Source organism: Trachypithecus francoisi, unplaced genomic scaffold (genome assembly GCF_009764315.1).
Source record: "Trachypithecus francoisi isolate TF-2019V2 unplaced genomic scaffold, Tfra_2.0 Lachesis_group4, whole genome shotgun sequence".
Classification (NCBI taxonomy): domain Eukaryota; kingdom Metazoa; phylum Chordata; class Mammalia; order Primates; family Cercopithecidae; genus Trachypithecus; species Trachypithecus francoisi.
Window position 1 is genome coordinate 125300205 of NW_022681469.1, and position 25726 is coordinate 125325930.

At 41.1% G+C, this 25726-nt stretch overlaps 2 protein-coding genes across 5 annotated transcripts in view; both read right to left on the reverse strand.

Moving 5' to 3' along the window:
• The window catches only part of CALN1 (calneuron 1), a 674755-nt gene that overhangs the window by 334258 nt on the left and 314771 nt on the right, over positions 1-25726 (reverse strand). The gene's annotated exons all lie outside the window — the stretch shown is intronic.
• Positions 20282-21181, reverse strand: LOC117072898 (mitochondrial transcription rescue factor 1-like). Its single transcript, XM_033193353.1, has one exon. The coding sequence runs from the start codon at positions 21098-21100 to the stop codon at positions 20546-20548; it is 555 nt and encodes a 184-aa protein (XP_033049244.1). The 5' UTR covers positions 21101-21181; the 3' UTR covers positions 20282-20545.

The following is a 25726-nucleotide window of genomic DNA, read 5'->3' on the forward strand; positions in this document are numbered from 1 at the left end:
TAAGGGTGAGATTTTTAGACCAAGAGCTCAGGCATCAGGGCGGCTACTGCTGGAGTGACAAGAGATAAGAGGCTGTCACAGAGTCTGAGGGGAAGATGATGAGCTCAGAGCTAAGCCAGCATGGTGGCAGAGGACACTGTGGAAAGAAGGGCTTGAGAGACTTTTCAGAGAGAGAGTGGATGGTGCTCAGGGAGAGCTCAGATGTCAGAGTCTGGGAGAGGGATGATTTGAAAGACAACGCTGGAGGGCCGGGCACAGTGGCTGACACCTGTAATCCCAGCATTTTGGGAGGCTGAGGGGGGTGGATCACTTGAGGTCAGGAGTTTGAGACCAGCTTGGCCAACACGGTAAAACCTAAGAAAGAAGTAAAGTCAAAGTAAAAATGAAAGTAAAATAAAAGTAAAAGTAAAGTAAAGACAAGAAAAGAGAAGGAAAGGATAGAAAAGGAAAGGACAGGAGAGGAGAGGAGAGAGGACATGAGAGGAGAGGAGAGACAACACTGTAGTTTATGTGACAGCATTAACAACAAACAATTCAGGAGGGACTGCAGGCTGTCTTGGAGGGAAAAGAGGTTTGGCCACACTGAGGAGAGGTGTCTGAGTGATACCCTGGTGGTTGCTTCTAGTGAGCAGCTGCAAATATTTGACAAGAGTTTGGAGACAGGTGATGCTGAAAATATGACAAGAATGGAGAAAAGGGATAGAATGATGATCACTGCATAGAAAATGCTGGTTTAATGCCAGGGAGGGTTTTGGTGTGAATGAGTTCTAATTTAATTATAACCTATCAGTCTGCAAATACGACCAATTGACTTCAGTAGTTAGGAGACACAGAGGTGAAAGGGACAGAGCTCTGAAGGCGGAGGGAAGTGTGCTAGAAAAACGAGGTTGGAGCCAGGCACGGCGGCTCATGCCTGTAATCCCCGCACTTTGGGAGGCTGAGGCGGGCAAATCACCTGAGGTCAGGAGTTCGAGACCAGCCTAGCCAACATGGCAAAACCCCGTCTCTACTAAAAATACAAAAATTTGCTGCGCATAGTGGCACATGCCTGTAATCCCAGCTACTCAGGAGGCTGAGACAGGAGAATCACTTGAACCTGGGAGGCAGGGGTTGTAGTGAGCCAAGATCGTACCATTGCACTCCAGCCTGAGCGACAAGAGAAAAAGGAGGCTGGGCATGCAACAGGAGCTCAGAAGTGTTCCCATTTTTAGTAATGTGGGACATTTTGGACATTACATTATATATGGACATTATACTATATATATAGTATTATATGTATAGTATAATATATATAGTATAATATAAATATGTGGTATAATGTCCATAATGTCCTACATTATATACTGCATAGTATATATTATACATAATATACAATTATATAGGATATATTAATAATGTATAGTGTATAATAGATACCATATATAATATACAGTGTATAATAATAACATGGGACACAGAAAATGCCATTTAGATGCAGGGGTAGATACACTGCTGCTTTGTATAATTCACTGTTTTTTCAGCATCATCATCTCCACCGGATTTGTTTTTTTTTTTTTTTTTTACTTTTTCATGGAAAGATCTATTTTAATTTATTTTTTAATATTTTTAATTGAGGTCAAAAATATAATTTACCATCTTCACCATTGTTTTCAGTTCACTGATGATAAATACATTATACATATACATTCTTTTTTTTTTTTTTTTTTTTGAGACAGAGTGACTGCCGTACAGGCTGGAATGTAGTGGCGCCATTTTGGCTCACTCCAACCTCCATCTCCTGGCTTCAAGTGATTCTCCTGCCTCAGCCTCCCGAGTAGCTGGGATTACAGGCACCCGCCACCATGCCCGGCTCATTTTTGTATTTGTAGTAGAGATGGGGTTTCACCATGTTGGCCAGGCTGGTCTCAAACTCCTGGCCTCGTGATCTGCCCGCCTCAGCCTCCCAAACTGCTGGGATTACAGGCGTAAGCCACCGTGCCTGGCCATATACATTCTTTTTTATTTCCATCCCCACCTTCTCTCCCCTCCTTCCTTACCTCTGGTAACCGGCAACCTACTCTCTCTTTTCATGAGATCCTCTTTTTATAGCTCCCATATATAAATGAGAATATGCAATATTTTTCTGTCTCTGCTTTACTTACTTCACTTAACATAATGACCTCCAGTTCCATCCATGGTGCTGAAAATGACAGGATCTCATTCTCTTCTATGGCTGAATAATAGTCCATTGTGTATATGGACTACAACCTGGTTTTTATTTTTCTGGGCACATTTTAAAAAGGGATTACGACTCCTTAGGTGATTGTTATTTGAGATATGACTGCATCCATTTCAATAGTCTTTGAACATGCCTCTATTCCAGGCTCAGACTTGAGAAGAAGGCTCAAGTGAGACATGGCAGAGGCACACCTGAGCCGAGCTCAGTCCTGAAGACACTTCCTGCTTTTGTTTGCTGAAATGGAATCTTACTTCACAAAGCATTTTAGGCAGTTTCAAGGACTTAAATGAGACTAGCCTGGACAACATAGCAAGACCCTGTCCTTGTTTTTTAAAAAAGGCTTAAATTTTACCTAAGGGAAAAACACGCACAGGAGTTGGAGGAGAGAGAGATGAAATAGAAATCTGTGAGGAAATATACAGGGAGGAGGTGAGACTTAGAGGCTGAGAGAGGCTGACGCTTGGAGGAAGCATGGCAGAGAGGCCCTTCAAAGAGGGCACAACAGGGTAGGGAAGCAGGAGGAGACTGAGCTGGAGCTCTGGGCTTCTGCTGGGTGGCGCCCCGCAAAAGGGCACAGCTAGCACTAGTGGGCAGCCATACCTCCAAGTTAGCTGCAGGTATTAATCTGGAACTAGTCACTGCATCTGTGCTGTAAGATGAGAATCCAGCATTGAACAGGACTCCTGTAAATCTGTAAATTCTCCAGCCCAGATTCACCTTGGCCAGCTACCACCCAGTTGTTGACCAAAAGAGCCAAACTCTGTGAAATATTTAAAGAGGTTTATTATTTTTCTGACTCATGCCTGTAATCCCAGCACTTTGGGAGGCCAAGACAGGAGGATCATTTGAGACCAGGAATTCAAGACTAACCTGGGCAACATAGTGAGACTCCATCTCTACAAAAAATTAAAAACCAAATAAACCAGGAGTATTGGCGCACACCTGTAGTCTCAGCTACTAAGGAGGCTGAGATGGGAGGATTGCTTGAACCCAAGAGTTTGAAGCTAAAGTGAGCTATAATCATGCCACACCTAAGAAGTCAGAAGAAAGGAATGCTCGAGTTAAAATAAGGGGATTGTGGAAGCCAAGGTTTTTGTTAAGTAGATGAAGTCTCATAGGTGGCAGCCCTCAGAGAACATGTGATGCTATACCCGTCAGGCTGGATTTGGTATTTTATTACCTTAAGACACTGTTTGGTCAGTCTTACAATCTGCATTTTAATCTTCATGCGGGTCAGTTATGCCTAAACTCTGAAAGGGAGGGGATATAACAAGGTGTGTCTGACCTCCCTTCCCATCATGGCCAGAATTCAGCTTTTCAGAGTGCTCTGGGGTCCCCTTGGCCCAAACTGGGGTCTGTTCAGTTGGTTGGGGGCCTAGGATTTTATTTTTGGTTTACATTGCTTAAGAATGAGTCACTGTTGGCCAGGCATGGTGGCTCCCACCTGTAATCTCACCACTTTGGCAGGCCAAGCTGGGCAGATCACTTGAGGTCAGGAGTTCGAGACCAGCTCGGCCAACATGGCAAAACTCCATCTTTACTGAAAATACAAAAATTAGCCAGGCGCCAGTAATCCCAGATACTCAGGAGATTAAGGCAGGAGAATTGCTTGAACCCAGGAGCCGGAGGTTGCAATGAGCTGAGATTGCAACACTGTACTCCAGCAACTGTAACACGCCGTCTCAAAAAAAAGAAAAGAAAAAGAAGAATCACTGTTGACCCTGGGAACAGGCAGGAGGCAGTGTTGGGGAAAAACGTGCACAGGCCCAGTGCTCAGGGCTGGTGGGGCACTGATAGGATGAACCTACTGTGCATCTCAGATGTCCCCGCATGCCACACTCCTGGCCTTTCTCATTACCTCATGGCCAAAGCCACAATTTTTAATTAAAATGTGAATCTGACTCCTTCCCTAGCTGTCATTCTGAAAGAAGGGCATTTTTGTAACTTATTAAGTGGTGAAATTATACCAACAAAGACTATCTCAGGTTATGAAAAATAATAATTTCTTTCATGGCCAAAATCACATCTTTAATTGAAAAATTAAGTTAGCTGCTTCCCTATCTAGCATTCTGAAAGCGAGCATTTTGGTAACTTTATGAGGTGGTGAAATTCTACTGACTAACTAAAGAATCCCAGGTCATGAAAAGTAATTTCTTTCTTCAGCTAGAATGGCACAAGATAGTCAGAAAGCTAGGGGCATTTCTAAGGGTTTAAGAACTAGAGCATAAAGTTAATCTGTCCCCAAACGTTACACTTGGACAGATTAAGCTGAGTCGATTTTAGCATGCCAGGTAGGTTAAAACTAATGGAAAATTCCCCAACGGTGAAAGAACAAAGTAAATTAGAACAGAAACAAACAAGGAAGCCCAGCCCGGCCAGAGATACTGAATGCTCCAGGCAGGGCCGAAAGGAAAATGAGTGGATGAGATTTAAATATGTATGAGAGTGATAATCACTGGAGGGTCTCCATACAAAATGACAAATGACAAAATTCTCAGGGCTGACCCCTCTGGGCAGATGACGAGTGAAGTCAGAAGGAAGGGATCTCGCATTGGTGGAACACATCAGTTCCATTTGTCTGGAGTGGTTCTAGACTCCACTGCTAGGTCATCAACAGCTGCAACTGCAACAAGGCAACTGCTCCTCCAAAAAAGCTTGAAAAACTGTTCAGAATGGGTTTTAAAAATCAAAAGACAGATTTCAAGCAGTATCTATGTTGTGATCTTATTTTAATAAAATAAAAATGATACATATTTTGGAAGACTGCAAGAATGGACATCAAAATATTAACAGTGAATTTTCTGTGCGGTGAGATTACAGCTGATGTTTATTTTCTTTGCTCATCGGTATTTTAAAAGTCTCTGTTATGAACTCGCTGTATTAGTCCATTTTTACACTGCTGATAAAGACATACCCAAGACTGAGCAGTTTACGAAAGAAAGAGGTTTAATGGACTCACAGTTCCACATGGCTGGGGAAGCCTCGCAATCATGGTAGAAGGTGAAAAGCATGTCTTACGTGGTGGCAGAAAAGAGAAGAGCGAGGACTTGTGCAGGGAAACTGTCCATTTAAGAACCATCAGATCTCATGAGACATATTAACTATCACAAGAACAGCACAGAAAAGACCTGACCCCATGATTCATTAACCTCCCAGTGGGTCCCTCCCATAACATGTGGGAATTCAAGATGAGATTTGAATGAGGACAAAACCAAACCATATCACTTGCATTATATGTTAAAAGAAAGGAAAAAAAAAAAAGAGCTAACCCTACATAGGATATTGTATTAGTCTGTTTTCACACTGCTGATAAAGACATACCTGAAATTGGGTAATTTATAAAGGAAAAGAGGTTTAAAGGAAAAGAGGATCTTGCCAGATCCACATGGCTGGGGAGGCCTTACAGTCATGGTGGAAGGGGAAAGGCATGTCTTACATGGTGGTGGCAGGCAAGAGAGAACTTGTGTAGGGAAACTCCCCTTTATAAAGCCATCAAATCTTGTAAGACTTGTTCACTACCACAAGAACAGTGTGGGAAAGACTCATCCCTATGATTCAATTACTTCTCACTGGCTCCCTCCCATGACACGTGGGAATTGTGGGAGCTAAAATTCAAGAAGAGATTCGGGTGAGGACACAGCCAAATCATATGAGATAGGCTACATTTTCCAGATTACACATAATTTTTAAAAAATAATTTCAACTTTTACTTTAGATTCAGAGGGGCACATGTGCAGGTTCATTCCATGGGTATACTGTGTGATGCTGAGGTTTGGGGCAAGAATGGCGCTGTCACCCAGGTAGCATAGTGACTAATAGGTAATTTTTCAGCCCTTGCCCCCCAGTAGTCCCCAGGGTCTATTGTTCCCATCTTTATGTCCAATACATATTTTTTAATGAAAAATGTCCCCAAAATGTATATAGAAAAAAATTATTTATATTTCACCAAACTCTTATTGTGCGATATTTAGATAATTTCCAGTTTTACATAATGTTGCAATAGAAATCTTTGTACACAAATTGTCATGTATTTTCATGGCCATTTCCTAAAGATGACTTCCTGGGAATGGAATCACTGGGTCCAAGGGCAAGAACACTTTTCAGGCACTTAATACACATTGCCAAGTTGCCCTCAAAAAGGGAGTATCAATTACACCACACTCTGCTTCCCATCAATTTCAGGCACAGAAATACAGTCCCCTTGGAAATACACCTTTCATCCAGCTATCTCTTAGGTTTTAGTTCTTGACGTTCAAGATCCATAGGATTACAAGCCTACACTTCAAGGAAAAGGAGGCAATTCAGATTATGTCTGAAAAAGGCCTGCAGGGTGATTGTGGGATGGTGAGTGAACCCCACATGCAGCACAGGGCCTGGCCCTAAGGAGGGCCCCAAGAAAGACACACAAGCATCTGAATCAGGTGAGGGGGCCAGGACTCACTGAGGCGAAAAGGGCTCCCCTGAAAAGGGAGAAGGAGAGGTTTGAGTGGGGAGAAAGCTACTGTCCTAACTCGAGAGCCAGGACTGTTTTGGGGGTGGAATACGTTATATAATATAATATATATATTATATATTATTTATCTATATTATATATAATTATCAATTATATATTATCTATGTCTATATTATATATAATTAATATATATGAATTATATATTATAATTATATAATCTGTAATATATCTACATTATATAATTATATATTATCTATTATCTATCTATGTTATATATACTTGATATATAAATTATACATTACATAATTATGTATTATATAGTATAAATATATAAATTATATATGATATAATTATGTGTTCTGTACAATATAGATATATAAATTGTATATTACATAATTATCTGTTATATATAATGTAGATATATAAATTACATATTGTACAATTATGTATTATATATAATATAGATATATAATTATGTCATATATAATATACAAAAATCAAAAATCAACACAGACATGAGTCCCTCAGTTTCCTCCTGGACTCTGAGCCAGGTCACTGTCTCTTTAGAGGAAATATGACATGATTTGCATGTGTGTGCACATGTGTTCTGGAATAGTTGGCCTGTGATTTGCTTAGGATTACATTTCTGGGTAGACAGAATTATCTATTTACCCAGAAACATGTTTGATTATTATAGACATCAAATGTTTATTATAATAAAAATGTTTTGATTATTATAAAGGTTTTATCATAATGATTATAAATAAGCATATTATAATAAATACATGTTTTGATTATTGTAAATATGGTTGATTATAACATGTTTATTATAATTATAATATCTATTATATAATTACATAATAATTATAAATTATATATAATATATATTATATCACATGTAATATATAATAGTTTGTTCTACAAAAAGATCGACCTTTTCCCACCTTCCAGCAAACTCCACAGTGTCAGGCGAGAAGCCTGGCACCCCCTCCACAAAATAGTCATTTGTCACACGGCCACAGGCATCTTCTCAGGGAAAATTAGGCCAACTGCCTGCCGAAGTCAGACAGTAGAAACTGCATCATTTGGCAATATTGGATGTGTCTGCAAGTGGCAAATCGAGTGGAATGTATCCATGAACAACATGGTAATAATCAATACAGTTAATTTGTCATTAGATCAGACTGTTCCTAAGCTACAAATGTTAATATCCCGAGATTAGAGACTCCTCGGCAACTGAGGAAACAAAATCATTTTGTGGATTTAGCACAGATATGCAGGCCAGAAGAACAAAATCCAAGTTCCAGAAAGAAACAAGAGAAAGAGTGAATGGAGAGAAGGGAGAAGTTCCCTCAGGAATGGCACCACCTCCCCTGCCCCCAGGGTCTTGGGAATCCTTTCAAGAAGCTAAATTTAGCTGGGCAAGGTGGCTCACACCTGTAATCCCAGTGCTCTGGGAGGCCGAGGTGCGAGGATGACTTGGGGCCAGGAGTTCGAGAGTTAGCCAGGGCAACCTAGCCAGATCCCATTTCTATGAGAAATTTAAAATATTAGTTGTGCATGGTGGCACATGCCTATAGTCCAAGCTACTGGGGAGTCTGAGGTGGGAGGATCACTGGAACCCAGAAGTTTGGGGCTGCAGTGAACTGTGATCATGCCACTGCACTCCAGGCTGGATGACAGAGCAAGACCCTGTCTCTAAGAAACAAACAAACAAAGCTAAGTTTATCTTCGGATCATTCAATTCAACTCAATTCAACAAATATTTCTTAGGCACCTACTATATGTCAGGCAGCAATCTAGGTGCTAGGACCAGGTCCCAGGAGACCAAGGTATAAATAGCAACAAGACATCTAAGCGGTGCTGAAGAAAATAATTGTTCAATGATACTTGTAAAGCACAATAAGGCAGCGTCTAACCAGCACCACTGCAATAGCCATATTGACCACCGCAATGGGATTTTGCTATGTGGGAGAGAGACTGGGCTCAACTCTGAATACTGCATAGCCAAGGGAGAATTCAGAGCCGGGGAATGGGCTGGAGGTCACAGCTATTTACCACTGTTGCAGTGACCCCGACAGAACGAGAGGACAGTGATGGTCACACATTCGCTTGACTTCTCACTCCTAATTCATCCATTTTGTAGCGTCTTAGACCAAGACAGCTCAGGTGCCTACAACAGGGTCCAAAGACTTCTAGCTGCCTGCTAGAAGTGAGCAGAATCCTGCTTGTGTAGCTCAGCCCATGAAACAAAAAATTCTCCTAAAGCCATTTGTCAATTAACTCATGGCACTGAAGCGTGGAACAAAATGACAAATGGTGGGGGTTGGAGGAACTGGTTCTAATCTAGACAAGAATTCCTCTTCTGTCGTGTGATTTTTTCCCATTTTAACTCGTATCAACTTTGTCCTTCCTATCGTCACATGCAAGGGCACACTTAAATACCGAGCAATGTCTTGTTTCTAATTTTCTTGCAAATACGAGAGGCCCTGGAGTCACTATCTGTAAAAAGGTAGCCAGAGAGAATGCAAGACCACTTGAGGGTAAATCATGGAGAGGACTGAGACTGGCTCGGGGAAGCTCAGGGGAAGCCCAGGGAACCGCTCCCCTCTGTAGCTCATCAAATCCCTGCACACCAGCACTCCCATTTGTTCTCTGCCGCATTATTTCTCAGTACATTTGGCCTTCCTGATAATTGATAAAGGGCTGGCTCTGAAGGAAATTGTTCTCCACTGCAGGGTGCATAAATATCCCATTATCAATAGGAAGCAATTTACTTGCTTAAAATTGCCGACTCTCTCATTTTGTTTTAACACGCTGTTTCTCTATCGAAATAAGTCTACACCTTTGAAAAGGCTATCTCCAAAGCCTCACACTGGCTCCGGCTTGAAAAATAAATCTGAAATCAGCTGAGGCAGAATGACCTCATCCCAGCCCTCTGATATTAAAAGGGCAGCTCAGAAAAGTGGAAAAATTGCTCTAGGAATTCCATCTGCCAGAAATGTAATCCTAAGCAAGTTACGGGAGAGTTAGCTAACTATTTCAGAACACACGTGCACACACACACAAATCATTCCATATTTCCCCTAAAGAGACGATGACCTGGCTCAGAGTCCAGGAGGAAGCTGAGGGACTCATGTCCGTGTGGATTTGGGGGTTTGGAAGGTAAATAGTGTGGTAAAGGTAACATTGCAATTTCTTGGAGAAAACAAGAATTACTCAATACGTAGACTACAATGAACAGTTAAGAACTTGGAAAAAATTAAGTTACAACTGTGCATCACACCACAGACCCAAATTCACTTCTGGAAAATTAAAAAGCAGAGGGAATTAAAACAATAATAATTAGATGACACTTCGGAGGCCAAGGGGGGAGAATCACTTACAGGTCAGGAGTTTGAGACCAGCCTGGGTAACACAGCCAGACCCTGTTTCTATAAAAAATTTTAAAAATTAACTGGGCGTATTACAGGCACAAAACTGCGTGCCTTTGCATCCTCATAGCTTAACTCACACTTATAAGTGAGAACATACGATATTTGGTTTTCCATTCCTGAGTTGCTTCACTTAGAATACTGGTCTCCAACGCCATCCAATTTGCTGCAAAGGCCGTTATTTCATTCTCTTTTATGGCTGGGAGGGTGTGAGGGGTTGAGGGATGAAAGAATATAATACATATTGGGTGAAATGTACACTGCTTGGGTGACAGGTGCACCAAAACCTCAGAAACCACCCATAAAGAATTAAATCACCACTAAAGAATTTGTCCATGTAACCCAAAACCACCTGTTCCCCAAGAACTATTGAAATAAATATATAAATAAAATGTTTTAAAAAATTATAACCTGTTCCTTGGGACTCCAAGGGTAAAAACCCAAAGGACAGTACCATTCTATCCAGCAATCATTCCATCCAGTAGATTGCTGGATGGAATGGTACCATTTAAATACAGAGGTTAGGGCACTGAGGAGATATTTGAGCAAAGACTTGAGGTAAGGGTGGTAGCCATGGGATGTCTAGAGAAGAGTGTTCCAGACAGAGGAAACAGTCACTGCTAAATCCCTAGGTGGATGTGTGCCTGATGTGTTGGAGGAACAGCAAGTCACTGAGTAGGGGTGAAGTGAGTGGGGCACGAAGAGAAAAATAGGTGAGAAGACCCAAGAGGGAATGGGTGGGAAGGCAGATTATGCATATTTTGTGTTTTTACTGTGAATGAGGTGGGACCTCTGGCAGGTTACAGAGCAGAGGAGTCATGGGAACTGACTTGTGTATTTAAAAGATGCCTCTGGCTACTGGAATATCCTGAGAGCAGAGAGAGGCTGCTTCTGTGGTCCAGGGGACAGAGGATGACAGCAGTGGAGGAGGGAAAAGTGGTCAACATATGCATGGGTTTTAAGGTAAAGCCAGCAGGGTGTTCTGAAAACTGGGGTGTGGGATGAAAGAAAAGGAGGGACGTCAGGAAGGCTCCAAGGTTTCTGACTCCGGCAACTAGAAGAAAAATCCAGAAGGCTTGTTTGATGATGTGCCTGGTATGGTGTAGAATGATGGCAACATTAGCACTGTGCTGGTGGGAGTGTAAATTGGTACAATTGAACAGTAAGTAGCAAGAGTCTTCAAAAATACAGACCTTGTTTGATCAGAGCAAATTTTAAATGGACATTTTTGAGATAACTAGAGAAATTTAATTAAGAGAAGTATGCCGATTTAAGCTACAGAGACAGACTGATGTGATTATAAATGAAATGATATATCTGGGTTTTCTTCACAATATTCCAGGAAAAAAAATTCCAGGAGTGATCGATGAAATACAGTTCGCAAAATGTTGAAAATTGTTGAAACTCAGTCTTTGGGTATGTTTGACAATATCGGTAATAAAAATATTTCTTGTGTGCATACTCTGCACCCAGCAATTCCATTGTAGGAATTTATCCTAAAAAATAAGAGATATATATTAAGAGATATTTACTACAGCCTCATTTGTTTTTTTTTTTTTTGAGACGGAGTCTCGCTCTGTCGCCCAGGCTGGAGTGCAGTGGCCGGATCTCAGCTCACTGCAAGCTCCGCCTCCCGGGTTTACGCCATTCTCCTGCCTCAGCCTCCCGAGTAGCTGGGACTACAGGCGCCCGCCACCTCACCCGGCTAGTTTTTTGTATTTTTTTTTTAGTAGAGACGGGGTTTCACTGTGTTAGCCAGGATGGTCTCGATCTCCTGACCTCGTGATCCGCCCGTCTCGGCCTCCCAAAGTGCTGGGATTACAAGCTTGAGCCACCGCGCCCGGCCCAGCCTCATTTGTAATAATGAAAATAGGAAACCACAAGCAATAGGTGATTAGCTAAATGAATAATATGACATCATTTAGTTGAATATAGTATTAAGTTTAGAAATTGGTCTGTATGCGTGCAGAAATTTAGTATATAACAAGAGTGACACTTCAAATAATGAGGAAATATGAATCCAAAAAATAACGTGGGGACAACTAAGTAGATATCTGGAAAAAAATAAGAATGAAACTGCCTTCCACAATTTATACCAAAATACATCCCAAAATAATCAAAGATTAAGTACATTAAAACAAACTCATAATTGTTATTACAAAAACATGAGAATTTTTTTATAATTTTAAGAGTGAATAAGAGAGGAAACAAGAACCAAAAGCCATAAAATAAAAGACCAATAAGTTCTATATAAATCCCAAAACGGGCCAGGCACAGTGACTCACGCCTGTAATCCCAGTACTTTGGAAGGCCGAGGTGGGTGGATCACCTGAGATCAGGAGTTCGAGACCAGCCTACCCAACATGGTGAAGCCCCATCTCTACTAAAAACACAAAAAATTAGCCGGATATGGCGGCGGACATCTGTAATCCCAGCTACTCAGGAGGCTGAGGCAGGAGAATCACTTGAACGCAGGAGGCAGAGGTTGCAGTGAGCTGAGATCGGGTCACTGAGCTTCAGCCTGGGCAACAAGAGTGAAACTCTGTCTCAAAAAAAAATTAATTAATTAATTAATTAATTTTTTTAAAAATGTTTTTCAGGGCAAAAATCAGGATAAGCTAAGTGAAAAATCAAAAACAAAGTAAAAGTGTTTGCAATTTTTGTTACAAAAGAGGAGCTAATTTCTCTCATATTAAAACATTTATATATACAGGATCAATAAGAAAAAAGGCCAACAAGCCAAAATAAAAATGTTGAAAGAACAAGAGCAGACAGTTCCCAAGGCCAGAATTACAAATGGCTTTTAAACATATAACACCAAGTTCAGCCCAACTCATAATCAGAGAAATGCAAATTAAAAGTACATTTGTATACTTACATTTCACCTAGGAGGCAGATAAAGATCAAATGGTTTGATAACACACTGTGGATAAGACTGTGTGAAAACAGGCCCTCTCAAACATTAGTGCTGGGAGTGTGTGTTACTATAAACTCTTTGATTTATAATTTGGCAATTTATACTGGTTATAAATGCATACTTTAACTCAATGATTCCACCTCTAGAAATGTATTCTTCAGGCATACACACACATAGAATAATGTATGAACCAGGCAGTGGTTGTAATACTGTGTGGTGTATATGTGTGTTATAGATAGATACATTTTTAAGATCGTATTTAATGATACTAAGGAATTATTGTTACACTTGTTAGGAGTGATATTAGTTTCGTGGGGTTCCTTAAGTCCTCATATTTTTGGAGATATATGCTAAAATAATTACAGACGAAATGATATAATGTCTGGGATTTGCTTTTAAATAATATAGGAAGAAGGAGGGTTGGTAGATGGAAGTGTAAATAAAAATGCTTGGTTCAAGTTAAAGCTCAGTGATGGCCCCCTTAGCACTCATGACACTCAAATTTTCCATAATAAAACCTCAAATATTAAAAAGCTCTGAATCAACTCAAATAGTCATTAATAGAAAAGTTAAATAAACTATGATACACCCAAACAGTGGAAGAGTATTGCTATCGTTTGGATATGGTTTACGATTTGTCTCCTCCAAACCTCATGTTGAAATTTTATCCCCAGTGTGTCAATATTGGAAGGTGGAGTCTGGTGCGAGGGGTCTGAGTCATAAGGGCAGATCCCTCATGAACAGATTAATGCCCTCCCTCAGGTGTGAGTGAGTTCTTGCTTTATTAGTTCCCTCAACAGCTGGTTGTTAAAAAGAACCTGGCACCAACACTTCCCCAACCCCCACCAGGCTTCCTCTCTCACCATGTGATATCTTTGCACACATCCGCTCCCTTTCTGCTTCTTGCCCTGATTTGACACAGCCTGAGGCTCTCACCTGAGGCAGATGCCCAATTTTGAACTTTACAGCCACCAGAATCATGAGCCATATAAACCTGTTTTCTTTATAAGCTACCCAGTCTCAGGTATTTTGCTATAGCAACACAAAATGGACTAAGACAAGTATACAGCTGTTAGAGGACTAAGCTTATTTTATATCCTGATGTGGAATGACCTGCAAGATGTATTGTTAAATGAAGAAGCCAGATGCAAACAGTGTGCATCAAATGTTTACCATTTACTTACCAAAAAAAGAAGAAAGACTAGACCAATGTGCTTGTAAGATGCATCGGTGGTATAGTGGGGAGCATAGCTGCCTTCCAATGTGCTTGTAAATATTAGGTCGGTGCAAAAGTAATTGTGGTTTTTGCCATTAAAAGTACGGGCAAAACCGCAATTGCTTTTGCACCAACCTAATGTGTAGAGTATGTCTGGATAATACATAAGAAACAGATATTCCTGGTTGCCTCTGCAGGGGGAAACCAGGTGATGGTGATAAAATGGAAGAGGGATAGGTGTTATGAGGGACACTTTCAGTATATGCTTTTCTACCTGTTGAAATGTGTACCATTATCTACCCAAACAAGTAAACTTTGTGATTGTAAAAATACACACTAAATCATTAACAGTGGTTATTGCTGCTAAAGGATGGGATTGTGGGTGATTCTTATTATTTTCCCAATATTCTATTAATAACATTTTTTCTTAGGTAATTTGAATAAACAGAAGGTTATTTTTGAAGAGGCAAAAATCAGGAAATGACTTAATCAAAGAGCTTGTCACAATCAGCAAACAGAAGGTAACCCACTAATTCCCAGTTACAGGATATTGCCACAGCCCTCTTCCTTTGAGAATCATACTTCTTGGTGTACTAAGCACCCATGGGTCATCAGAGATGGCATAGGGTAAGGACATGATACTGAGTGAGATCTGTTTCTGCCCTTAAAGCACTCATGAAGGGGCAGAGTGGAGAGAGAGGCAGAGAAGCCAGCAGGCCATTACAGCACGAGGAGATAAGTGCTATAATATCCATAACTGAAGAAATCTGAAGAGGGAGGTGGGAGGGGGTCATGGGAGGAAACTGATTTTTCAGCGGGGATGTACAAGAACCTTAAAGATGAATGGTAATTGGATTCAAGATGCTCTATGGTGATGATTCCGTTTAGTGTCAATGATAAAATGGCAGACTCCATTTGTTAATTGACCTCTCCTGATGATTCAGTACTGAAACAGTGCCTAATAATTTGCATGGTCCTCCAGTGGGGAGCTGAGCTAAATTTACCTATCGCTGCTCCTCATGCTTTTAAACTTTTACCAGGTATCAGAACAAAAACCTTGCTCCATTCCCAGATTTCAGTTACTATTCTAAGTGAATCCAATACCCGAACTGCTTCTCTAACAGCTTTACCTCCACTCCATTCAAGAAACCCGACACATGGGCAAATTCTGGATCTTGCCCTGACCTAACATTGTTCACACTCTAACATTTTTAACTCTAAAATTTCACTCTCATTCCATGACTTCATATTTGCCCAACTCTGCCACTCCCATCATCTGTTCATCAACAATCCAAGACTTTGACTCTTCAGCATTTCTCTGGATTGTCAGCCTTCACTGACCCTTCCCACTCAACCCAACTAGCGAAGTTGCCTGGAACCACTCTCTTTCCAAAACCCCAACTCTGTTACCCCCTAGCTCTCTGTGACTCTGCTCTGCGCCTCTAAGGAGTCTTTCCACTCCTGTGGCCAGACACAATTCTTTACCCATCCCACATGATTGTCATTCAAGATCTGCATTATCCTCTTCAAACCCTCAATCCCATTTCCCAAATCCATCCCCAAACTCTCAGTAAATAATGAAGTCCTCCAGTCGCTCAATGTACATGCAACATATATTTATTGATATACATAAATAACTCAATCCACAGAAATACATATTGATCAATATAGCTCTATAGATGCTCAACTTATAAGGTTATATCTCAGTAAACCCATTATAAGCCGAAAACATCGCAAGTCCAAAATGCATTTAATACACCTAACCTACTGAACATCATCGCTTAGTCTAGCCTCTCTTAAACTGCTTAGAACACTTCCATCAGCCTACCGTTGGGCAAAACCATCTAACATAAAGCCAATTTTATGATAAAGGGTTGAATATCTCATGTAATTTCTTGAATACTGTACTGAAAGTGAAAAACAGAATAGTTCTACGAGTACTCGAAGTATGGTTACTACTGTATGTGTGTTGCTTTCACACCATCATAGTCAAAAATTCATAAGTCAAGCCATCGGGGACCATTTGAAGTTAGTTTTCATCACTACAGAACATTCCATCTCAAGCTAATTGATATATAGGTTGCTGAAAAAAATTATATGAAGGATGCCACCACAATAAATATATGTTTGCATCTTGCATAGGCAGTGTTTGTCTCCGGCAGCTGCACAGCCAGTCTACCGGGTGGGGGCCCAGAAAAAATTACGTCAACATATGCTGAATTTGCACTTGTGTGCTACTGGAGTGTGTTAACTCCATTTCTGACAATATTCTATGTCCCTGGCTAATGAAGTGAGGGTATTAGTCTGCGAAAGGGTTCTCTCCAGGACAATGTTGCCCATCAGAAAAGTTAAAGTGGGAGTCCCCAGCCCCCAGACTACAGACCAATTTTGGTCTGTGGCCTGTTAGGAACTGGGCTGCAGAGCAGATGAGCAGTGGGCGAGTGAGCATTACTGCCTGAGCTCCATCTCCTGTCAGATCAGCAGCAGCATTAAATTCTCATAGGAACGGGAACCCTATTGCAAACCGCACATGCTAGGGATCTAGGTTGGGCACTCCTTATGAGAATCTAATGCCTGATGATCTGAGGTGGAACAGTTTCATTCTGAAACCATCCACCCCCAACTATCCATGGAAAAAATGCTCTTCCATGACACTGGACCCTGGTGCCAAAAACGATGAGGACCACTGAGTTCAAGCATTAAGTTCATTTGATGGACACTACACAATGACTAGAAGTAATGCTTAGACTCCTAATGACACGAGAAATGTTCATAATTTATTGTCAAGTGGAAATACAGAGTCATGTGACCATCACTTTGAATGATGAGATTGTGCCAAAAGGATTTAAGAACCAGCTTGAAGAGGCCACTACTATATTAAAATAAACAATAACAGCAGTAGCTTATAATCTGTTGAATAAAATAGGAACTGAAGAGTCCATACGATATGAATGAATGAGGATAAGAAAAGGCTCTTACAGAATAATACCAAAAAGTGTTGCAAAGATGATGGACTTAGAAAAACTACTGTATGATTATCATATGGTTACATATGGTAACCACTTTAGTAATAATTGATTCAGGCAAAAATCACTAATGGATGCTAAACCTAGTGGGTAAAAGTTTGACGATTATGGATATTCACATAGTTTCAAAGTATTTTCCCACTGAATACTAATTACAAAGGGGGAAAGAGCCACTTTAGATTGGAAAAGCCTGGCAGACTCCACCTGAATTCAACAATCAAAGTCAACATGACCAGTAATGGGTCAAATCACCCCTCCATATCACCTGATTGGGTGCCAGGACAAGGATACATCATTATCACTTCTGTGATATTTCTGCAAAAGCTGCATAACTTAATATAACTATGAAGGAACATCAGACAAATCCAAAATGAGGAATACGTTACAAAATAACTGGCTTGCAACCTTAAAAACTATCCAAGTGGTGAAAATGAAAAGCTAAATGCTACGGTTTGAGTATGTTCTCTTCAAAATTCTTCAAAATTCGTGTTGAAACTTAATCCCTATTGTAGTGGTATTAAAAGGCATTAAAAGGCCTTTGGGGAAGCAGTTAAGTGATGAGGGCTCTGCCCTCATGAATGGATTAGTGCCTCCTGAGAAGGCTGGAGGGACCTAGCTTAGGCCCTTTTTGCTCTTCTGTTCTTCTGACGTATGAGGACATAACATTCCTTCCCTCCACAGAATGCAGCAACAGGGCACCATCTTGGAAGCAGAGAACAGCCCTTGCCAGACACCACTCCTGCTGGCACCTTGATCTTAGACTTCTCGGCTTCTAAAATTGTGGGAAATACATTTCTGTTATTTATAAATTACCCAGTAATCCAAGGTATTTTGTTATAGCAGCTCCAGTGGATGGACACTAAACAAAACACAAAACCTAAGGAACCTTTTCAGATTGGAGAAAACAGAAGGGACACCACAGATGGATGCTAAATTCAGACATGCCTCAAAGACATTGCAGGTTTGGTTCTGGACTACCACAATAAAGCAAGTCATACCAATTTATTGTTTTCCCAGTGCATATAAAAGTTAAATTTACATTATTACTTTTGTCTATTAAGTGTGCAGTAACATTATATCTTTTAAAATGTACTGACTCTTATTTAAACATATTTTATTGCTAAACTATATGAACATTCATCTGAGCATTCAGCAGTTCATAATCTTTTACTGGTAGAAGGTCTTGTCTAAATGCTGATCAAGGTGGTGGCTGCTGAAAGTTGAGGTGCCTGTGACAATTTCTTAAAATAAGACAACAATGAATTTGGCTGCATAGATGGACTCTTCATTTCGTAAAAATTTAATCTGTAGCATGCAATGCTGTTTGACAGCATTTTACCCAAGTAGAACTTATTTCAGAATTGGAGTCAATCCTCTTAAGCCTTGCCACTGTTTTACTATGTAAAGGATATGCTGATGGAATATTCTGCAATGTTCACAATGCCATTTCAACAATGTTTACAAAGCATCTTCACCAGGAGTAGATTCTATTTCAAGAAACTACTTTCTTAGCTCATCCATAAGAAGCAACTCTGCATCCATTCAAGTTTGATTATGAGATTGCAGAAATTCAGTTCCATCTTTAGGATCCACTTTTAACTCTCCTTCCCTTGCTATTTCTACCACATCTGCAGTGACTTCCTCCACTGAAGTCTTGAACCTCTCAACATTATCCATGAGGGCTGGAATCTACTTCTTCCAAATTCCTTTTAATGTTGATATTTTGGCCTCCTCCCATGAATCACAAATGTTCTTAATGGTATCGAGAATAGTGAATCCTTTCCAGAAGGTTTTAAATTTACTTTGTCCAGATCTATCAGAGGAATCACTATGTACGGCAGCTATAGCCTTAATTTCATATGTCTTTCTTAAATAATAAGACTTGAAAGTTTAAAGTTTAACTCCTTGATCTATGGGCTGCAGAATGGATGTTGTGTTAGAATGCATGAAAACAACATTGATCTCCTTGTACATCTCCATCAGAGCTCTTGGGTAACCAGGTGCATTGTCAATGAGCAGGAATATTTTGAAAGGAGTCTTTTCTTCTGAGCAGTATTTCTCAACAGTGAGCTTAAAATATTCAATAAACCATGCTATAAACAGATGTTTATAGCTATCATCCAGGCTTTGTTGTTTCATGTCTAGAGCATCAGCAGAATAGATTTACCATCTTTCTGAAGGTCCTTAAGATTTGCGGGATGATAAATGAACACTGGCTTCAGCTTACAGTCACCAGCTGGATTAGCCCCTCACAAGAGTCAATCTATCCTTTGAAGCTTTGAAGCCAGGCATTGACTTCTCCTCCCCAGCTATGAAAGTCTTAGATGGCATCTTATTCCAACAGAAGGTTGTTTTAGGCTGGGCGCAGTGGCTCATGCCTGTAATCCCAGCACTTTGGGAGGCTGAGATGGGTGGATCACCTGATGTCAGGATTTTGAGACCAGCCTAGCTAACAAGGTGAAACCCCATCTCTACTAAAACTACAAAAATAAGCCGGGCATGGTGGTAGGTACCTGTAATCCCAGCTACTCGGGAGGCTGAGGCAGGAAGAATTGCTTGAACTCGGAAGGTGGAGGTTGCAGTGAGCCAAGATCGCACCACTGCACTCCAGCCTGGGTGATAAAGCAAGACTCTGTCTCCAAAAAATCTATTGTTCAGTTGAGTATAGCCACCTTCATCAATATTCTTTTTTTTTTTTTTTTTTTTTTTTTTTTTTTTTTTGATTTTTTATATATGATTTATTGTTAGAAAAGTGGAGACTGGAACACATTTTCTTGTAACTGACTTTCACTTAACAACAGTATTGATATGGACTTGTCAGAAAATACAGAACACATCATTTTTATAGCTGCTCTGCACACAAAGCTGTGCATCCAGCAAGCACTCACTGGGTACTGCTAAGCTGTACAGAACTACACATCTGCTCAGATACCACTGGCCAAAGAACAACTCTACGTGGATGAAATGTTTCTTGAAATCTGATTATGTGGATTCCATGAGGGCTAACATTAATGACCTGGAAGTTTAATTAATGGATTTCTGCCAGTTCGAACAGTGACGTATTCTAAAATTTTAAAAGGGAGAAGCTTCATCAGAAGGTCATTAAGGCTGCAAAAGTGAAAGTGCCTGTGTCTGAAGCCTGTAGCTGATTCCCACCAGCTTGAGCTGGAGGACCACAGAGGACCTCAGAGAAGGAAGAGGAGCCAGAGGGAAAATTTGGGGCAACATTAATTGAGTTACTAGCAGAGTAAGTGATGAAAACATCTGGCTGTCATTTTAGGTTAGTATCTCACCGTTCTGCTTTTCTTCCATAATTTTTCCTCATTCAGCCTGAGTTCACCTTTGTAGAATGCCTCTTCCACTTTGTTTCTCCCAATATCTAGCCCCGTCTTCAAGACAACATCATACCGAAAAGACTGCACTGCTTTTTCCAGGTCTTTATAGTCTTTGACTACAGTAGGGTCATCCTCAAGCTCCTCTTCCTGCTCACTCATCTCGTCATGATCGCTTTCTTCATCAGAGTCCTCTTCATCTACTTTATGCAGAGACTTTTTAGTAGATTTTGTAGAGCTTATATTACTTTTGAGTCTTATGGAAAAAGGAAAAATATATTCTGGAGATAGTAAAAGTCCTGGGAGTCTCAGTGAGAAAATATTATAAAAAAGTGTTTTATAATTTGGTGCACGTAACTTGGTACTAGAAAAATACAAGTATCGATTCCAGGAAGTACAGAGTTTGTATGACGCAGGTGTCCCTCGGAGAACACCCCAGAGTCCAATCCAGGCATCTGGCTTTCTTAAAACACCAGCAAGCAATTTAACACTAGCCATAGCCATGGCGCTTATAATCTGTACGTCAGGCCCTCTCGTCCCTCCCCGCGGCCGCGCGGACTGCAGGCCTCCAGGCCACCCCTACCTGCGCCCCCTTCATCAATATTCTTAACTGGATCTTCATGATAGAAGATCATGCATGCATCTTCATGCTGCAGCCTCTACATGAGCACTTGTTGCTTCACCTTGTACTTTTACATTATGGAGATGACTTCTTAAACTTCATGAACCAACCTTTGCTAGCGTCAAATGTTTTTTCTGCAGCCTCCTTGCCTCTCTCAGCCTTTATAGAATTGAAAAGAGTTGAAGCCTTGCTCACTCTGGATTAGGTTTTCGCTTAAGGTAATGTGGCTGGTTTAATCTTCTATCCAGAACCCTAAAACTTTCTCCATATGGGCAATAAGGCTACTTTGCTTTCTTATCATTTTTGTGTCTGCTAGAGTGCCACTTTTAATTTCTTTCAAGAACTTTTCCTTTGCATTCAAGACTTGGCTAACTCTTTGGCTCAGGAGGCTAGCTTTCAGCTTATCTCAGCTTCTGTTATGCCTTGCTCACTATGCTTAATCATTTCCAGTTTGTAATTTAAAGTGAGAGACATGAGACCCTTCCTTTCACTTGAACACTTAGAGGCCATTGTAACATTACTAATTGGCCTAATTTTGATGTTGTATCTCAGGGAATAGGGATCCCCAAGGAGAGGTAGAGAGATAGGGAAGGGCTGCTCAGTGGAGCAGTCAGAACACACACGATATTTATTAAGTTCACCATTTTATACAGATGTAGTTTGTGGCCTCAAAATAATCACAATAGTAACATCAAAGATCACTGATCACAATGTAAGAATTAAAGAAAGAGGAAAGAAACATGAAATGTGGCTCAACAGTTAAGGACAGGTTTATTTTAAAGAAAATAAACCTGAGAGGGGCTTCTGGCCAAGTTATTTCAGAGAGCCCTTCTCTCTTATAGACTAAGGATATTTAAGGGTTTTGGAAAGTGGGGCTTGTCATAGGTTCAGAATGTTTCTATGTGAATGAAAGTTTATTGCAGGGTTGGACTGTCTGTGGTTGGAAGAGAGGCTATCTCAGGGTTGGTATGTTTCTGGTCAGAGAGGGGTTTATCTTTGGGTTTGGATGTTTCTGGTTATGCTGACATTAGCCATTAGGCTGATGCTTTGGGGCTGGATTTAGCTGGTTTTTAATCAAAGAGAATTTGGTGGTGTCTGTTCAAGATGGTGACGCTCCTGCTCCGTAACACAGATCGTCCTAACTGATATAACAATGAAAAAGATGAAATAGTTGTGGGGGAATCACCAAAATGTGACCCAGAGGCACAAAGTGAGCACATGCTCTTGTAAAAATGATGCTGACAGACTTGCCCAACCACGGGGTTGCCACAAACTTTTAATTTGTAAAAAAAAAAAAAAAAAAATATATATATATATATATATTATATATATAATATATATATCTGCAAGGTGCAAGGTGCAATAAAGTGAAGTATAAGACGTGGTATGCCAGTATGATCCTGGATTGAATGATTTAACTGTAAAAGAAATTATTTGGATAAGTGGGGAAATTTGAATAGAGTCTGTGGATTAGGTGGTGGTATATGATGTTAGTTTTCTTATTCTGATGGTTATAGTATGCTTATGCTGTAGCATCTTTGTGAAAAATATACTCTAGCATAGTCAACAGTGGAGGATAGCACACCTGCTGCTTACTGTACAAAAGTTTAGAAAAAGAACAAATTTTAGTATAAATGGTATAAATATAGCATATATCAAATAGATTTGAGAGAGAGAGAAAGAATGATACAGAAATGTGCTCAAATGCCTACAATCAGGAAATCTGGGTGAAAGATATATAGGATTTCTTTGTACTGTTCATGCAACTTCCTGCTATTTTTGAAATTATTTAAAGTAAAATAGTAAAACCAAAATAGACTATAGGATGGCATCTTAATTATATCAGTGTGGTGAAATATTACACACACTCAAAAACCACATTTAGTAAATGACATCAGCAAATACGTTTTCTTAAGAAATCAATATATAAAACTATATGTGTAATATGGCTTAACCTGTGAAAACATGTGCCTAAGGGAAAAAGACATAAAGAAAATATATGACATGTAAAGATGGAATTATCATCAAGTGGTGATAATTCTAGATGATCATGGGAAGTTCTTGGTGGTGGCTTTATTTTTATTTTGGATTTTTTCTTTTTTTAATAAACGTCTCCAGGTGTCTGGCTCTTTTGAGAAGAACAAAATGTTATTCCACAAAATGAAACCAACAATGAGTAAACTGAAGGCTTGACTACAAGTGTTCTCTCCATGCTGGGGAGCATTTTATTGATGCCATCTGAAGCCTCAGAGTGGAAATCCTGTTTCACAAAATTCAAAGCTTCTGCTCTTACACCTGATTCCTCGGGAGACTCTTTTCTCCTACTTGTATTAACCAATTCAGCTGTGAGGAGCAAAGGAGCTGGGGACTCTGCCCTTAGCTGGGCTCTGAAGGTGCATATTTTAGCAATGGCTGAGAACTGAGTTAGTTAATCTTCAAAGAGGCTGCCTACCATCCCATTCAACAACATAAAAAGCAATTTGTTTAGGGGGAGAAAAGCCATTTCAACATGAAAATTGGTTTCACGACAATATGCCTGATAAAACGGCACATGAAGGAACCACTGGCTGGCCTCTCTCTCCTGGGTCCCCCCAGCCCCCACCCTTACCCTTTCTTTCGGAACTGTCACCATAACGGAAAAGGAAGTTCTCTCAATGGAAAAACATGCTGGAACACATTTTACCTCTGGAATAATGGACCAGGACTGCCCACGAGTTCTATGAAAAACAAAATATTTGGTCATTCTGCTCCTTCTACCTGAATGCGTTCTAAAGATTACAATGCCATCATCTAGAGTTCAACCTCAAAAATTCATCCTTGACTCCTCCCCTTCTTGTCGACGGTACCTCCAGCATCCAGAGTCGTGTGTCAGAGACATCACGTCTAATCACACTTCCCTTCAGCTTCAAATTTCTCACTGGCTCCCATTCACTCATTCATTCAATAAGCAGGTATAGGGCTGCTATTCCACACCAGGCCAGAGCCCATGGATATGGGGCAAGGTCAGATCCATCCCCTCTTTGATGTCCCAGGCTCTTCCACAACTTGGCCACGTATACACTTTCTTCTAAGCACCTCAGCCCCACGCCTACCGTCTTCTAAGCACTTCGGCCACGCCCACCCTCTTCTACCCCCCCAGCCACGCTCACCCTCTTCTGCCCACCTCCATCGTGCCCACCCTGGGTCTTCTACCCACCTCAGCCACACCTACCCTCTTCTAAGCACCTCAGCCATGCCCACCCTCTTCTACTAACTTCAGCCACGCCCACCCTCTTCTACCCACCTCAGCCACGCCCACCCTCATCTAAGCCCCTTGGCCACGACCACCCCTCAGCCATGCCCCCCCCACCCACATTGGCCATGCCCTCTTCTATGCACCTCAGTCAAGTCCACCCTCTTCTAAGCCTCTCAGCCACGCCCACCTTCTTCTAAGCACCTCGGCCACGCCCACCTCCTAAACACCTTAGCCACGCCCATCCTCTTCTAAGCACTTCGGCCACGTCCACCCTCTAGGCACCTCAGTGCTCTGCCCCTCCTTAACCCACTCTACAGAGCTGATGGCTGTATTTGGAGAAGGTCTTCACTTTCAGGACTATATACTATTTGCCACTTCCCTTCTCTCTCTTTGCAAATGACAAACACCTTTTTATTCTTTCAGATTTACCGAGTCAGGTCTCCTACTAAGCCCTCTTTAGGAAGAGGGAGAAGAGGCCGCTCTTCTCTGTAATCTCGTTGGAATATTTCACCACTTTTGGGGAGGTCAGGAAAGCATGCTCAGAAGTGTTCTGTAATCTCAGCAATTTGAGAGGCTGAGGTGGGAGGATTGCTTCAGGCCAGGAGTTTGAAACCAGCTTGGGCAACAAAGCAAGACCCTGTCTCTGCAATAAATTTAAAAATTAGCTGAGAGTGGTGCTGAACACCTGTAGTCCCAGCTACTAGGGAGACTGAGGCGGGAGGATCACTTGAGCCCAGGAGTTCAAGGCTGCAGTGAGTCATGACTGTACCACTGCACTCCAGCCTGGGTGACGGAGTGAGATCTAGTCTCAAAATAAGAAAGAAGAGAGAGGGGGAAGAAAAAGAAAAAGAGAAAGGGGGAAGGCAGGGAGGGAGGGAAGGAAGGAAGGGAGGGAGGGAGGGAGGAAGGAGCCAGGACCAGAGTCCCACCTCCTTCTGCTGCTTTTGTGGACCTGCCCAGACAATTTCAGCACACGCAGCTCTACAGCAAGACCCACTCAGAGGAAATCAAAGGAAGGCAAGGGCAGAAGCCCCTTTGGGGATTATACCCCAACCTTGGCAGGCAGGATGTGGCCAGTCTGGGACTATCTGGCATATGTCTGTTGAATGGCAGAATAAATGAATGAAGAGAGGCAACGCTGGGTGGCTCTTGAGTGGTGTGAGCTGGTCCTGCACCCAGATACTGGGGTGGCCTTGGCAGGGCCCCGGAACCACACAGGTGTTTAAGACAACCTCCTATCGGAGCTCATCAGCTTCCAGGACAGGATAGAGAG

Coding starts and splice junctions, on each gene's coding strand:
- LOC117072898 (XM_033193353.1), bottom strand. CDS start 21,100: ATGGCTATGGCTAGTGTTAAATTGCTTGCTGGTGTTTTAAGAAAGCCA.